The sequence below is a fragment of the Adelges cooleyi genome, unplaced genomic scaffold, assembly GCF_023614345.1.
Source record: "Adelges cooleyi isolate 19-005CV unplaced genomic scaffold, UGA_ACOO_1.1 ACOO_flye_CR_arks_rails_tigmint_CR_PRNA_651, whole genome shotgun sequence".
Classification (NCBI taxonomy): Eukaryota; Metazoa; Arthropoda; class Insecta; order Hemiptera; family Adelgidae; genus Adelges; species Adelges cooleyi.
The window spans coordinates 13,593,684-13,611,891 of record NW_026096352.1 but is presented as its reverse complement, the minus strand read 5'-3'; the positions used below and the strand labels follow the sequence as shown (position 1 = coordinate 13,611,891).

General features: G+C 34.4%; 1 protein-coding gene across 1 annotated transcript in view; it reads left to right on the top strand.

The window, feature by feature from the left end:
• The window catches only part of LOC126844591 (doublesex- and mab-3-related transcription factor A2-like), a 60,291-nt gene that overhangs the window by 38,471 nt on the left and 3,612 nt on the right, over positions 1-18,208 (top strand). The window contains exon 2 of the mRNA XM_050582887.1: positions 17,878-18,045. Coding sequence (XP_050438844.1) covers positions 17,878-18,045 — 168 coding nt within the window. The remainder of the gene's footprint in view (positions 1-17,877; positions 18,046-18,208) is intronic.

The window sequence follows — 18,208 nt, the reverse complement described above, 5'->3', positions numbered from 1 at the left end:
ATTGATAGGGAAGTGATGAACTTTGTGTTTGAACAACAACGTGTCTGCTGCTAAGCAAACACTTTCTCGTCTATTGTGCGGGGCTGTTGAAATCAGAAAGCCACTTCATTCGATGGAACAAAACAGTCGGATAGGTTTGTGCTTTTTTAAATTAAAACTTATCCTTCACACAGGTACATTTTTTCATGTCGTTCGGCCTGCATCGACGTTTTTTATAGGCATTTTCTATTATTCCTATTATTGCTTGCACATTTAAACATTTTTTTTTTTACCCGTCAAATAATTAATATGCCATCCGCCGTTTTGTCTGCACACCTCGACGGCTCGATCAATAGCTGTTATTCTATAGGGTTACTTATTATGTATTTTCTACAGTTATCGCACAATACCGACCAAAGGTACCGGATGTGTGGTAAAAACAAATGGACAAATTAATTTTGTTTCTGCGAACAATAATCTCTATAAGTTGTACGGGGAAAACTTGCAATGATAACAGTATGAATCTCGATGAAACGGATGCATACGGATGCAAATCAAAAAGTTTAATACAATCACTCTGTATACCGTGCACAGTGTATTATGCATGTACATATTATGAACGTTCGGTGACGTATTCAGGCCTTGGACCAGCGTGTATTGTCTGATTTTTGTCGGGATTACACATTTCATTTCCTCTATCCCGTCCTATAAATTATGATTATTATTATTATTATTATTTTTAGTATTGCCGCCGTTTGAATTAAAAAATAACCAATGCTTCGTGTCGACGTTTAACGTTGAGGTAGGCTGAGGAGACCGTACTAGACAGTGTAATAGTTGATACACACGTTAGTTATTATTATAATGGTAGCAAGTCTATTATTTAACTGCAGGTAATCGTGATCATTATAATTCTACGCTTAGACACTATTTATAATTATCAAATATTTCCAGCGCAACACTCGTAGAATGGCTTTCATTCAAAACGCCCATTGCGTTACTTTATAACCGACAGCAACCGGGTTTGTCGTCCGTGATAATATAATATAATTGTTTTTTTTTTTTAAATGTTATAATTATTATTTATTATTATTATTACAAGCTATGCGTATAAAAATGACTTTTCCAAGTAATTGCGGTCGAGCCATTTTGTCGTTTGTAGCACTTTCGTCTAACCCACGCGAGTACGACGTTTTTTCAATAAAATTTTCATACAAAAAAACTAGCGTAACCAGTAATTAATTCTTACAATTGACCTAAAAAACAAGTAATCGGAAGTAAAAAAAAGAAAGAAAAAATAGTTTATTTGTGCGCATTTGACAGATTGAACGAACCTCTATCGTGTCCGGGAACGGTTAATACCGTTACGCGTTTCCAACGGAAACCAAAAATATAATAACTTGGCAAACAAATTTCAGAACGAAGGTATTTAAATAATTTACAATTCTCACATTGACACTCGTACAAGTTATTTTTGTCAACCCGTTCGCTTTTAAGCGTTGAACGTCATGTCTAAATTTGTTTTATTGATTTCCATTATTCGTTATCGGCGTCTTAAAATGTAAGAGACCGACGGAATAGAGACGAATATACCTTCTTCAGAAAGTCAATAATGGAAAAAACTATGCACAGGACACGTGTCTAATTATTCAACCCAGACTGAATCCTAACAACTGTAAACTTAACTATTTAAATTTAAACGTATTATATTTTATTTCGCCCTGAAAAATTGCGAAATTTTAGTTACAACGCATAATTGTTTCGGATATAATAGACATTGTCAAGCGCACTTGACCTTGTTAAATAAAAAAATTCTCATTTGTTTATTATGTTTTAAAAATGTACATTTATTATATATATATATATATATATATATATATATATATATATATATGTATTACATGTGTGTTTGTTTGTGCGTGTAGCTGTTGTATCGATTGTTGCACTTGCACAAAAATTTCTAAACTGTTATGACGTCCATAGAAAATAATGATCATACAAGTGTCAAGGTATCCTATAATATAACACGGGAAATAATTGTATAACTCAACTGTTTATGGGATATTCCTGAAAGTAGATTAATGGTGTGATAAAACGAAATAATTCAACATTGAAAAGATGTATTTCTGCTCGGAAAGGTTTTATGAGAAAAAAATTAATATTCTGATACATTTAACTATGAGAGATTGAAAAAACCCGTTTGTTTTTCAGGATTAATCAGTGTCGAATAAATTAATGATAATATCTTAAGTAAATATTAATATAGGAACGCTTAGGCATGACATACATGGTATAATAATAATTTTGACGTGAATACTCCTGTAAAATTTATATCCATTACAAAAAAAATTATAATTGCGAAATAGGGGATACAGTTTGGCATTGAGCAAATTACTCATTATTTTACATTTTTCCAGCGGATAATGTAAGGTATTTCGTTTGATTTATTTGGGATAAAATGTGTTCTTATAGTACATTTCTATTGGATTCTAAACAACGATTTTAGATTTTCAATTGATGTGTAACTCAAGAAGATAAATACATCAATAATTGTCATCTGATACTCGTGGAGAAAACAAGTCCAAGTAAAGAAATCGTATTCGGTTGTTTTTTTGGCAGTAAAACTTGTTACTTGTCAATGATCTGGATTACCTGTTGCGTTTTGATAATGTATCAACTGTATATTATTATTATTGTACACAAATATTGACGTTTTTTTTTTGTTTTCAACACAAACGTACATAAATAATTTGGATAGGAAATATAACGATGCGACGTACCAATTATACAATAAACAGTCACATTATACAGTTGATTAGGTACAATTGAAAAATATGCAGGTATTTAGGCTTATACGAGGGTACGTATATTCATTAATTATAGTTCCAATTATATTGCGTGGGTCGCGAAAATAAATATTTTTTTTTATACAATATTAGTGTAATCCGTATTAAAATGTATCATTGTGGTCGCATAACACTCTGTTGTATAACTCTCAAGGTTATTAAATAAATATAGTGCGTTTTTTACAGTCCTGAAAATCATTATAACGCATAGTAACGAACAACATTTTGTGTAATTCGCAGTATACGCAAACACAATAATGATATTTAATAATACATTATAAGTGTAATACCTGCATGGGTGGTGTTGTAATACCGTAGGAAATAATGGTGTTTATACCGAAAAATAATATAAGGCGTCAATGTGACGGATAAGGTAAAACTATTATTATTAAACAAAAAAAAAAGTTTAATTAAAATAAGAAATAATATTATTAAATCAATAATACAATTTCGTGTTAAGTCACTATTCAAATATGTAAAGTAATAGTTTTCTGTTGCCGTTACAAGTAAGTTTGATCGTCACCGTATTTACCAAACTTTAGTTAGTATTTGTTCAAGAATGTCCACAACGCATCAGTACATACGTAGCTTCTTGGACACATTTAGGGAAATATAGGAATTGTATTTAATTAAAACAGATCGAAACTATATCATAAAGTAAACATAAATTCAAATATAATTTAGTTACTATAACCATTGACTATATAAATTACTGAATGCTATAACTAAATAAGTATATTTACCTTTGATGCAGGGCTAAGAAAGGATTGTTTTTACTTTGATAAGTGTTTATTGTTAATTTATTTTTGTGTCTGGGGATACACGATATCTTTTAAGCCGCTGAATCGTTTTCTTTACATAGCTAATGTATATATGAAAAAATCTAAAACGCAGTTTATGGGCTTAATTTTTAAATGTTTACTTATTCCTTTTTACGAATGAGAAAAACACCCTTACAATTAAAACATTTCTTCTTTTTCCTAGAAGGAGGGGAAACTTTTAAATTTTCTAAAAAATAGACTTAAAGTTTAAAAATTAGACTGAAGCGATTTTATCACTCAGTTAAACTAAGTTGTGTGACTGTACCGGCATCATTGTGCTCCGTTCCTACTATGGTCTCTCTACTGACTTTATTTTAATCAAAACAATTAAAAGTATGCTATACTAAAATGAAAACTAAAAAGCCATTTAAGAAAACATGTAGTGACCTATTGGTTTTGCTATGTTCACTTTTACGAAGTTAGCATAAATCCACTTGTAGAATGTAGTTTTATGTATTCAATCAAATTTAAGTTAATGAAATACATGAATTAACTTACCCAGTGTCGTATCTTTTTTTTTGTCATTTAAATATTAAAAAAATTGAAAATGATCTATATTTTATAATTGTATTCCTACCTATTAAACTAAAATTGTATTTGTCAATGACAATGCAAACCAGTGATAGCTATCTTTATTTTCTATTCCAACGTTAGAACAATTACATATCGTGTCAACCTTGTCAACAAAACATTTTGCATATTTGAATTCCACATTGAGAATAGTTAAATTATATTTAGGACGGTTTTTATTATTTTTATTATTATTTTTGTTTTTAAAGAGAGAGAGAGAGAGAGTGTAATTTATTCCATTGCTTTACTTTAAATTGCGTTTTGAATTTATTTTTAGACGGCGATTAAAAAATTAAAGCAAACAAGTTGTAAAATATTAACTAATTAATTAATTAGCTAATTTTGCATGCACTATACCTTCCGTATGGTCTATATATTTTCCAAAAACTATTGTAGTAATCACATAAAAGAAAATTAAGGTTTCTATACTGTATGGACAGAAATTCTCGACTTTTTACTTTATCGTTATAGCAGATAAAATGTCGGGCATGTGATAAATTATTCAATAGATAAAATCCACAAGGTTTTAACCGTTTAAAATTGGTTTGCGAAACAGCTAAAATGTAACGTTCAAAGACTATAACATGCATAATATGGCGATTCAATCCTAGCAAATCGAAAGGCACACCGCCATTTTCGTTAACCAATTACTTTTCTTATCTTTCAGTTACAATCTAATTAAAATTATATTAATAATGACCGACCATCATGATAAGTAATCGAGTTGACATACATTTTTAAAAATTGTTTTTATAAGCTGTGGAATGAATATACTCGAACCGGTTTGGAGAAAGCTAAAAAATGATAATGTACAATAACTTTTAACCCTTATAGAAGTGCGTGGATTTTTTTTCTATTTCCGTTAAATATTTAAACTATATTTTACATACTCAACGTAGCACACGCCATACACTATAAATAGTACCCTACTCTGTGTAATACTCTTTTTAATATAAAACAAGCAATAATCGAATTAATTTCTATGACGTATACGCTTGTAGATGTTTCTTAAAATAGCTTTAAGGATAACAGTTTCAACTGAATACAGCGAATGTTCGATTTTGAACGAGAAAAGCGGTTTAGCCAGGTCCCGCGATACTTGGAAAGATTCATTAAGAGAATGAAATTGAAGTTAGAAAGCTATTACCATGGCAACAAGGAAACGTCGATTTTTCCCCCTTAAATTAATTAACAAATAAGTTAATAAGCTGTATGAAACGCATTATGTAGCAACTAGCAGGTTAAAATATTTTTAAATCAAACTACATCGAATCGAGGTCTCCTGTTAGTATAGTAGTACAATGGTTAATATAGAGTAATTTATGTAACATACAATATGTTGTGCCAAAATAACTGCACAATAATAATATACTGGTATATATTTGTACCTATTTATAAGTTTATAGGCGCCGGGTCGTATTTGAAATATACTTTTTATTATTTGTCTTTTACAGCTTTTGGTTGGGTTAGGTTATGAAAATGACATGTGACAATAAACATATCGAAATCTATAAGGCCGACCACCGGAACCACCTGCATCCTGTGTCATATTATGGGTCTACAGCCACTTGTGTGGTATTAGTGTGTACACATGTTGCAAAAATAAAAGTTTTTATTTTTAAATGTATAAAAACACACAACGACTGACCGACCCGTCAGGATGTTGTGTAACTACATATTATGTAGTTTATACATATTTATACATATGTATAACATATTATTACGTAGTTTCGATTATTTTTTTTTTTTTTGCTTAAGAAATTACTACATTATAACCAGAAGTGGACATTGATAACTCTTTTATTGGTACATTTGTAATGAATTTAAGATATAAATGGTATTAAAAAACTTACTGTATATAATGGACATTCGGCAATACAATATTTTAATACACTCCTATATATAATATTTATAAAAAATATATGTCAACTTGCTGAATTTTGTAGACGGTGTATTGGTACTATGATACATGTAGCAATCGATTATTATATACATCCCCCTTGTCAACTTCTGGTTACGCCTTTATTGATGCCTATTAATTTAACGTTTCTCTTTGGATTTTAATAGCTTTTATTCTTATTTAAAAATTTGCATTTACCAGCATCGCAATACCATTCGCGTTGTCCTGTGTATAGTAAATGTTTTCACTTAAACATTTTTTTTTTTTAAATTTATGATAATATTATATCCGATAGACCGGTGTTTGGTAACACTTGTTTCGAATGTAATTAATAAAGCCTCTGGGTGCAATTTAAAGTTCACATGGTACCTTCGCGTTGTGTCGTTTAATATATTTGGACAGTTTTCGAGGTCGGCGTAGTTGTTGGCACATCTCTTTCTCACTCTTTATCTTTCTGTAGTATTTTTTTACTTCGAATTGACCACAGGACAGCTGCAGGCAGTTACGATATTTTGCAGTTCCGTGTATAATGTAAAATGTGTGTGTTGTTTGCGTTTTGCTATTGTTACACGTCGAAGATGTACAAATATCGGTATTAAAGAACCATGTTTATATTTCATAAAAACTTATCTCTATCGTATTATTATAGATAATGTACAGGGTTTAAAATTTAAATACCATTAATTATCAAAATAATACCAAAAAAAAGAAATAATTTACATAACTAGGTATAGTCTACCGTTAAGTTACACTTGTTTTTAGTGCTGTTTTATGTTTATCTTTATGCGACTAACGGAATTCGCGGGTAAAACAGAGTAAATTTATTCGATTTGGAAAGTTCGCATAATATATTATAGTGATTTTGTCGCGGGCCCAAAAACATTTTGCTGTGCTGGGACACTGTAAAAAAAGAGCTAGATAGTTGCGGCGTGGCACTGAACATTCTTAAGGTCAAAACAACGACCTCGGAGGATAGCAAAATAAAAAATTATAAAAATAATAGGGGAAAAGTTCCGCAACAAAAACGTACAAGTAAAACCAACAACAGTCGCTCGACGCCAAATATTCTCAACACGGGTTAACGGTTTTAAGTGTTTGCCAAGCGATTATGTTATAATATATATTATATATGTATATTATGTGTGCCGGTATTGTACTACAAACAGCACCTACCCCAACCCTTAACACGCAACGAGGGTGACCGGCCTTATCTGATGTTAAACGCTCAAATAAACCCGCGCTATCTGTATAATTTTATATACCTAAATACATATATATATATGCGCCCCTCGGCTCTTCTCGCTTGCCTATAACGAACGTGTTGTGCGTTATATTTTCATTTATGGACAATAAAAACCACTGCGAATAATTTTGAAAAAAAAAAATTAATTAAAAAACCAACATCTATCCCGCAGTCAATGCACGGTTTTTCTGTAATTACATTTGACCCGACCGGCTGGTTGATGTGTGTGTGTGTGTATGTGATTATGGCAACAAAGTCCCATGGTCAAGCCACAGTTTGTATACTATTATTATTATTATATTAAAATATATATAATTTTTATATATATTATATCCCCACACCGCACCTGTGTTGTATATTATAGTCCATTTAATAGAAACATGCAAACGCTTCTGTGATATCGTTATCGCCGGCGGACACGAAAAGGCAACCGAATGGCTTTGCTTTGCCGCCCCTGTCATAGTACATACCATCGGAAAACGGCATGAATAATAATTATTGTTATTTGCATTCGATTCTTTTGTATAATGTAATTATTTTTTATCGTCGCCAAAGTCGGGCATATTACAGTGTATTAAAAAGTTAAAATGTAAATTGGTTACAATATTAGAGACATTTACATTTTACCTTCGATGCGAAACCGATAAGGTATTGTTTTTTACAACGATGTGTTTTCATTTTAATGTCTGATATCTTTTGAACCGCTAAACCGATTTTATCGTGTAACAACTCGATAGACAGGAAATCTTACCTGAAAGGTACTTTAATGGGCCAAAAAAAGGTCACCCCTTTCCCTTTAAATTCGAGAAAAACACCCAGTGAATTTCCAGGTTGCTATGTGCGAGTGAATCAACAGTCAACAGGTAATGCGAATATGTTCATTATATTGTTAATTACGATATATCGGTCAGCGATCCTCCCCATGGATCCGGTCTTGGATCAAAATATATTAATGATGTACAGTATAATTGATTAGCTTTTATTTTTCCTAGTAAACCACAGTATGGTCGAGGAGTGGTCTAGTAAGTTGTCAATTTTTTAAAAAATCTATTATTTGTACACGACGAATGTATCCCACAAACTTGATCTGCATTCTTCTTCTGTTTCGTCTTATCTCATCCAATTGGGATCGACCTACGTTAAAATGTTCACTTTTTTTTTGTAAATGGCTGCAAAAAATATCATGAAGAATATAAGAATAATATTGCATAGTTTAAACCGTAGTGATGTTCTGTGTTCTGTTGTAGGCACCTAATACATATTTTAATAACACTTATAAATAGTTTACATATATTATTTAGACTCTGATATCGTTGCTCCAAACTGTCGTAAACGGAACAATGAATCTGGTCGTTTTTGTTCGTAAAATATTTATACAACGTTTGTGTATTTATTTATTTTATCTTATTATAAGTTATATATACATACACATAACGTTACAATGCATTCGTGTGTACGGTTTGAACGCTTAAACCCCCAATAGGATTTAATTATTTCCATGTTTTAAATGCAAATCTATTATATTCCCGTTACATCGGGGTAAAATATCCTTGCTGTGCCACACTTTGTTAGACAACGTTTGACCGGGTCCATTCAATGTCAACTCCATCGTAAACAGTACAATTAATGTTTTTATTATATTACCCACACACACACACACACAGCCAGGGTTTCTTTTCTGAAGTAACAATGACTCTTTCTGTCCCAATAGCAACACAAAATAACTCATTGTTAAATTATATATATTTTTATGACTACGGGTCCCTCTAGTTTGGTCGGCCGGTGGTGTTGTAAAAACCTGAGAGAGAAAGATCATATTATTATTATGTCGCTGCCGTTTGTCTTGATACCATTATCGAGCGACGTGCCCAATACCGAATAGGAGAGAGAACAGAAAAAAAAAACAAATCACAGAAAGACCCGACCGCCGTGGTTATCGATCAGGCTTCAGACTTGGACATAAAAAAATATAACTTATAATGTAAACAAAGTTTGAAATGGTAAAAGAGTGCCATTGTGGGTTCTCCAAACGGCGTGGCGCCTCTAAATAATGAACGCCGTACACCCGTACATTGTGGAGTCTGTAACAGAAATAAATATTTTATGTTGGCATACGAACACATGTATACGTCTTGTTATGTGTATATTGTAAAACAACACCGCGATACACGGGCAATAGCCACAATAGTGTAGGTACACATAATGGCTATTACTCGAGAAGTATTCGTGTTGTGTTGTGTGCGTATGTGACTACAATTTGCAACCCAAACGGTTCCCTGCCGGAGCCGTTTTACCTCGTTAGAACCGACTGAATAAATGATTAACGCACTCGCTTGTAAATTTATAATATTTCGATAATCTACTGAACACAACACACGTTCTTATACATAATGTACGGTGTACAACACGTCTACTCACACAATTATTTAAGAAAAACGTCGTTTACTGCTAATCAAATACCCAACGGCTGCAGTAGTGGTTACTGTTATTCGAATAATACAGGGTCGCTCAAAATTTGAAAAGAAAAAAAATATATATTCGTGTATGCGCAACAATTTCCTAATCCACAAAAACGAAATACATATTTATATTATAAGAAATCTGCGCCTAGACACAGCAGCTGTGGCCGGACTCCTTTGTTTGTCAACTGTAGTTGAATTTTGGGGCAGGCATAACTTTGGTTAGGTTAATCTCGCCAAGAGTTGGCCGTGTAAAAACGGCTTTAGGTACAGTATTTGCGGTGTACTCAATATCATTTACTCGAGTAATAATATAACGATATGTACGTATATTGTAGTGTAGGTACGTTTACAACGGCATTTGGTCATAACGAACACTAGGAATGGCCGCAAGTCGGCTGAAACAGGTTTATGAGTCAAGCAATATTATAACGATGGAGACGTTGTATGGAGACGATACTTCTATTAGGTAGGTGATAGGCATAATGTAGTGTATGTATATATATGTATATATAATGATTTTCACACACGACTCGGACGTCGACCGTTTGAATGTGCCAAATGTTATAACGGCAAAGCGTGTAGTAAACAACTCATGACAACTGAAATAAATGATTTTTCCACTTCACTTCATCCCACAGAAATGGTATGAATCGTCTAAATATTTCTCTCTCTTTGCTAATCTCTACCCGTCATAGTTTCTTTATTCATTCCACATACTCCGTAGTCCACGGTAATATTTATAACTCTTCTTTTACGTGCTCAGTTTTAGACCTACTATTTCTAGAGCTATGTTATTTCAATGTCCTTGTTCAGTGTTCTAATTTAACTACTAACTAAACTACTTTAACTTATTTTATCTATTGAAATCACATAGCCCACAAGATCCTGCGCGCTGGACGTCCCTTGCAAATTGATCCATTATCGTGGAAAACAAATTTGAGCTAAATGCTGACTTTTGGTTAACATTTATTCTCATTGGTTGTTCTGTTGATTTATTCGCTTAAAAGCATAATTTGTCATCACAGCTTTTAAATCGTGTCAGCCTGAGAGAGCACAGAGTTGTTTTCAGGATTCTCAGCCTGTTCTTTAAGAATTCCACAGTCCGAGCCATCACGACTATGCAACTATCTTTAGGAACTCCTGCGTAGAACTTACTGCATTGACTTCCTCTGTCTTCAGGCTGAAGTTCCATGTACCCGCGCCCTACTCTCTTGTTGCTGTATCCTTTTCCTAGATAGCACCAACTAGGAATGAATCATCCGTTGCACAGGATGTTGTTGGTCGCTAGTGTAAATACTCCCTCCGACTACATAATATTAAGCTGGGTTGCACAAAGCTTTATTGGCTCCATAGTCCGTGTTGGGACCGATCACAGTGTTTTTAATGAGGGTTTATGGAACTAATAAAGTTTTGTGCGACCCGGCTTTAGAGTAAAAATGAACGTTTGACGATAAATATTATTGATTTTCCTCCATGGTTGTATAATGGGAATTTTGTGTATTTTTATGCAACCAAAATAAAATTGGTTATTCCAAGGTATGGGCGTTGTAACATGTAACACCGTCGGGCTCATAACGTTCCAAAGTCCTTTAAAACACTAACGTCCATCATAAGCATATAGGTGCGACCCCTTTCACCGGTCCCAGGCATACTGTATTCACTTCGGCACATAGGTGCTTAATAATAATACACATAACGAGAATTCGGCTGTGTGAATTGTTATTATATTTTTTTTTTACGATTGCGTCGCGACTCCTAAAGCAGGCCGAGGAGTCGCAGTCTCGCAATATTTTTAAGGGTGTTGGGTGGACGTTGGTTTAATGGCCCGAAGAAACGTGTTTTGTGCGAATTTTATGACATCTCATACACTGGAGGTCGCCGGCGGCCCCAGTGCGGTAGCGGCGACGTCCGTGGGTCTGTATATATTATTATGGTCGGCAGACTCGGTCTCTTCAGTAAACACACTGCAACACACATTCGCTGGCATAAACTTCTAAACGTCGTGGGCCATTCAAACAGAAGATATTCATGTTGAAAAACACCAATCGTTTTGCCCGTGTACGTTGTCGGGGTATATACCGGCGGTGACCGATACGGTTACACGGACGGTAACATAAAACCAAAATATTCTACATCAGCGGTTGCGTTTGATTTACGGCCCGGACAGTTCGTTTTTCTTTTACATATTATTATAGTTGGTCGGTATACATACATACATTATATTCGTCTTGTCGTCTGAAAATTATTCGCACACATTATGTGTACGATCGGTAAAGGCATTCTGATTAGCTTTCCACGGCTGTGTAGCCGCTCGTTTTTAATAGCCCCTGAATTGTTGTCAAGTCGACTTCATAGACATAAAACCACCGGGGCAGTCGTAAACCACCAATACCAGATTTCTTTTGTCGTCCGGTTACTACTATGACGTTTACGATGAATAATGAAAAGGAGAAAATAATAAAAATGTAAATTTCCACTAACCCGCGACAATGGCGTCCGCTTATATATATCATATATTATTATTTTATATATCTACTTTTATCTATGTTTAACTAAAAACGTAGCGCGGCCATGGTTAAGGCACACAAGATACCTATAAATTGTTGTTATTATTAGTATCATCATCGTTGTCTCTCTATCGTTCGGCTCGCTCTTCAAATCCGTTTTGAAAAAAAAAACATTAATTTATAATAAACGTGCAAATTATAGTAGGTTTACCATAAAACAAGCGCGACGCAATATTATTTAATGTATAGGTTTAGGTTTTGGACAACAATAATTTCTATTGCAATTTAAACGTGTGGCGTCTACCAGACATTATATTATAATACCCTTAATAGACACGGTTGGGGATAGGCTAATTATCAATAGCGTTTTCCATGTACAATATACTGCGGCTACAATGTACTTACAATGGTATAGTGTGTGTGTAAAATGCGGTGGTCATGCCCGTCTATTGAAAGGAAAAATAGTCAAGGAGGTATGCTTAATATTGTGTACCTGATATGCGAGATCTATATACAACACAATGTAGTACAGTGTTTTGTCCGTAACCTATGCATTGTTATGACGTGTGTATCATGCATTATGTATAAACGCAATACAGCGATCCTGTCACGTATGTAGGTACATAAATCGCAGACCACTATAAAAACAAAATAAATTACATAGGAATAATACTTATCAACCGTAATATTGTGTTATTGCTATCGCCATATTTTTTATTATACGTATAGTCGGAAAATTAACAACTCGAGTATCGTATTTTGTATATTGTATTCGGTACAATGTATAATGTATATATTATTATTGTATTTGTTGGCAATTGACAAAAAACAATAACTTTGTTGATTGATTATTTCAATGCAAGTCCAAAAAAAGTAACATTTGTAATTACAATTACACCGAGTCTATTATGTAACTAATTACGCTTTGAATTATGAGTGCAAAAAGAAATAAAACCATAGGTTAACTAACTTGCCAAACGTATTTCTTAACGTGACCGTCACATAATTACTAAAGTATGCAATTCCGAGGATGTTAATTGTTGATTTTCATCATTTATATAGTTTTCCCAAACTTGTATTGTGTTATTTTTTGAATTCCAAATTCATCTAATAGACGATCTTCATCATACAAATTTTATCTTTGAGATCCGTCGATCAATCATCGTTACCTCCACATTCCTCTCTAGTAACACTCTTGTCCGCTTCTCTTAGATCCTGAGTAACAACTACCCTTAACCATCAGTTTTTTTATGGCCATTTTTTAAAAATATTTATTATATCTTCACTGAACTCTCCCGCATTAGTGCTACTGCCAACTCTCCAAAAGTATCCAAACCGTTCTACTATCTCAAGGTGTTTTTTTTACCAAGAAAAGCATCTAGACTGAAATAATCAATAAAACCGATTATTTTTCTATTTAATCTTAACTCATGTAAGCGGAGTCGGCCAGCCAAATCCTCCATCTATACAATAAATTCTGCAATTGTTAAAGCCTAACCAATTTACTTTAAACGCCTGTCTGGTTTTCCGGTATGCTTGTATTATATGCGTACTAATTAATCAGTCGTGTTAATAATATCTTAACAAAAATTAAAATCGCACCCTTGCCGTCGTTATAGCCGGGGAGCTATGAAACGTACTCGTCGAACAGTGGAGCAGCGCGTCAAAATGATATCATTAAGTAATTCGTTTATTTTCCCAACATTTTATTGTAGAGATAACACCGTCGTTATTAATCATATTAAAAACACATAAAAACGAAACAAAATAACAAAAAAAAAAACCGCCATTAAAATAATAATATCGTATAGAACCTTTTAAAATTAACATACGTATCTGAAATTAGTTTTGCGGATCTATGTATTATGTATTGTATACCCGTCATTTTCTTACTACCTTTAGCAGTCTGTTAAAAGTGTATACGCATATAGGCGTTGTGACCGGCGTACGGACTGGGTGGGGGGAGTGGGGCGGGGCGGGGGAGGAGCCGGAGGAGGAGTGGTGAAACGTACCAACTTTATATTATACGTATATGTACATATATATATATATATATAAATATAAAGCGTAGTGAGCATAACTGCGCTGAACAGGACGTCGGGCAGTAAAAGCCTGTGCAGTAAACGAGAGCTGTCTGCGTGCAGAGTGGCGGCGGTGGCTCCGGGTACGTTTTTAATGCTCCCCCGGTCGTAAAAAAAAGGGCGCGCCTCGTCAATATATATTATATATATATATATATATATATATATATATATATATGTATGCAAGTATGCAAGTATAAATATATATATATATGTATCCAGAAAAGGAACCCCCTCCGCCAATGTCGCGCCCTTCCCTCTCCGGCTTCTTGAATGCATTTCCCACTGTTGCACCGAACAGTGCGGTCGGGGGACTTACGTAATAAAATTTATATTGTCGAAGACGTCCGCGATTTTATCGCGGGGAATTTAAACCGGTCGGATTCGTGTAGCCTGTATACAGTACTCGCACACACACACACACACACACACATTATTATACGTCCTAACCTATAATAAAGAGTTGGCGAGGAGAGGAGAGAGAGAGAGAGTCAGACAGAGAAGGGTAGAGGAGAGGAGAAAATGAAACCGCGTCATCTCCTTCTGCCGAAAGGCTCTTCTTCTACGAACCGTTTTTCCGCCGGCAAATGGTCGTAAAACCAACGCTAAGCTTTTCCAGCCTATTTGCCGGTGAAGAAAAGCGAAAAGTTTCCGACTCGTCTGTTGCCGCCACCGTAGTCCACCGATGCTAGCACAACGGCTAGACTGATGATTGCGCAATAGTTAATATTGTCATTGATCAAATCCCATTCAGACGTTTGAATGCCTTTTGTTTTTCGAAAATTATCTCAAACGATTTGGCTTGCCGAGAGCCGCGTTCCATTTTATACATACGCTGGTTCGTTAAAAGTTTGCGCTTGGCCAATACTGAACGACTTGCTCGGTACATGAATAGCTTCGTTCGTGCAATTTCCCCAACGATAGCCTTATAAGAAGGCTCACTACTGTCGGCCATGCTGTCGGAGTCGGGATACTTATCGGTGCGCGCAGTTGTTCCTTTGTTCGTTGTGTAAAATTTGCTATCGGTAGGGTCACATTAACGTTAAATGATGCTGCGCTTCGTTAAGTCTTAAATTGATACGTGCAAAGGAAAATAAATAAAATCAGCAACAATGGTGATTGTAGAAATGGAACAAGTTGAACCTCAATTATTCTACTGCGTTTTACCCGTTTCGTGGTTGGTTTAGACTTAAAAACGTCTACGATGAAATCGAAAAAGGATGACTATCTTTGAAGTGATTACTACGTGGATTTTAAAAAGACATCATTCAGATAAATGGGTACAACGGGAAAAAGAGGGTTGTGATCCTATGGGAAACTAATTCATGAATAGCATCTGATTAGACTTCTCTATATCTTTTCTATACTTAAATTAACCTTTTAAAAGAAGAATAATTTGTTGAAATGCTTGCGTTCTTATTTAAGTTTCAAAAGTTGATAGCACTCTGTAAAACACTAAAAAAATTTAACATTTGGCGATTTTACAGTAACAAAGATACAAATGTTTTCAAAAAGAAAAGCCATACTGTAACTGTTTTAAAAAAAAAAAAAAAAAATGTATTACATTTAATGTATCATCCGGCGTACAATGTATGTACGTTATTTTAAATTAATATTACACAATAATAGTATGTTGTTCAATCGGCAGCTACATTTTAACCGCGTTAATTATTTTGGATTTTTTTTTTATTAATAAAATATTGTCAACAAAAGGGGTCGGCGAATGTACTGGCACCCTTCGTAAGTAGGAATACATTACTTTGCATCTCTCTGGGGTATTACGTCATATGTAAATACGCATCCTCGTATGACAATATTGTTGTTTAGGGACAAGCGAGTGTCACCGAAAAGAAGTGCCTTTGGTGTGTTCGCATAATGAAAAAATAATAGGCAAATTAATTGCCGTTTCGGCAATGAACATGTCCGTGTTTAGCTGTTTATAATGCAAATATGCGAATAAGATAAACCAACACTGTTTATAGTATAATTCTCGACGACCAGTGGGAAGGATCTTCATAGTTCATAATATATTGTTTACCTTGTTCGAAACAAACCAGCCGTTTATGTAGTAAACCGATTTTGATGGAATAATTATTATTTTCCGACCGACGATGGCGTCTGATGATGTATGCGCGTGTCTTCTGCTTTGTTGATATTTGCGAATAATCTTTTCTAATAATATATGAGACAGAAAGATCTGCAGTTTGTCCAACGTGAACAGGTACGGTATCTACCTTATTATTGTAATAATAATATCGGAGAACAAGTTTTGCATTGTTACTGCGGAAGTAGTGAACCTTCAAGCGCATAAAAAATTACAACAACAATTATGCTAACTCTTTATGAACTGTTTCGCAGACGTTTACGCGGGTCCAACGCGACGATAACAATAATTATTGTACGCTTTTGGGCAGGGTTCGAATTTACCTGTCTAAAGTTGAAAGTCGCCCGCCGTTAAGCGCGTTTATTGTGCTCATAAAAAGGTAATAATTAAAAATTTTATTTTTCATTTAAAAAAGTCCGTCGCTGCGCGATATTGTTATTGTATATATATATATATATATATTATAAATATGATATGTTTTATAAAATGTACGTGCATAATTATCGTTCGTGCATGTGTAAACAATGCAAAATTATGGGCTAGCGCGCTAAATGGGGAATACGGTTTGGCTGCAGACTTGTTGTGTTGCGCTACGGTTTGTTTTTGTTATAATATCATTTTCGTTATAACCGTGACGGACATAAAAACGGTCCCTGCTCGCTAATTGCAAGAACCTGTGCGCTATATTATTATAATAAGACTATTGCCAATGCACTACACGGTAACTGCATCAAGTGCACAGTGTACATGTTATTATTATTTATATTATTATCCGTCGCGTTGTTGTACGGCTGCCGCCGGTCGCAATACCGTTTTTCCCCCTCATGATTTAGCAATAATAAAAAAGTGTAACGCTCTACCATACTACGTGCCCGGGTCCGGGTTGTAATGTGTATTATTATTATTGAGCATAACTAACTAAGCAGTAAACACACAGGTTAATGTTTAAAAATAACGCCTACCATGCAATGCAATAGTTATTAAGTCCATGTGGTCAACGCTCGTTTGTCAAATCAAACCTACCAATAATACCAAGTCGGCGGTTAGCTAGGACTGATTGTCCTGTTTTACATACTTCAATGAGCGTAGAAGACCCGAGAAGAGTATCGAGATAGTTTACTTGAACACAATGTCTTAGCACAGTATGGTAGTTCCTAGGACCCATTTGAACGAGTGCAATATCACCCGTTGGTTCGTTTTATTATTGAATGCAACGCTATAAAGTATTTTAATAGTTTTCAAATCCGTTACAGTCATGACGGCGAGATATGCCTGTATGCGAAAGTGTTATTGGATATCGTAACGTTTGCCTATTCCGTGTGCCGTTTATTACACTAACAAATGAAAATTTACTGATTTTTCAGATTCCAGACCCGACATGGCGATGAGCGACCCCATAGAAGACATCGGTTCCGTGTTGAAAGAACTGATCAACCGTACTAAAGAGTTTCAAAACTTGGATGCATTCCGTCTGTTCATACTACAGCACAACACGTTCGACGTGGACAAGGCCACTAAGTTAATCAAACGAGGTACGTACAGAGAGTAAAAGCACCGAGTATCTTAAATCATATAAGAAATATATATTGCTTTCTGTAACACCTACTAAAAAAAATTGTACTTTGTGCGCTAACAGAACCTATAGCAACTTCTTGTGTCGTGCATTTCCCACTTACATATACTTTAACCAACTAA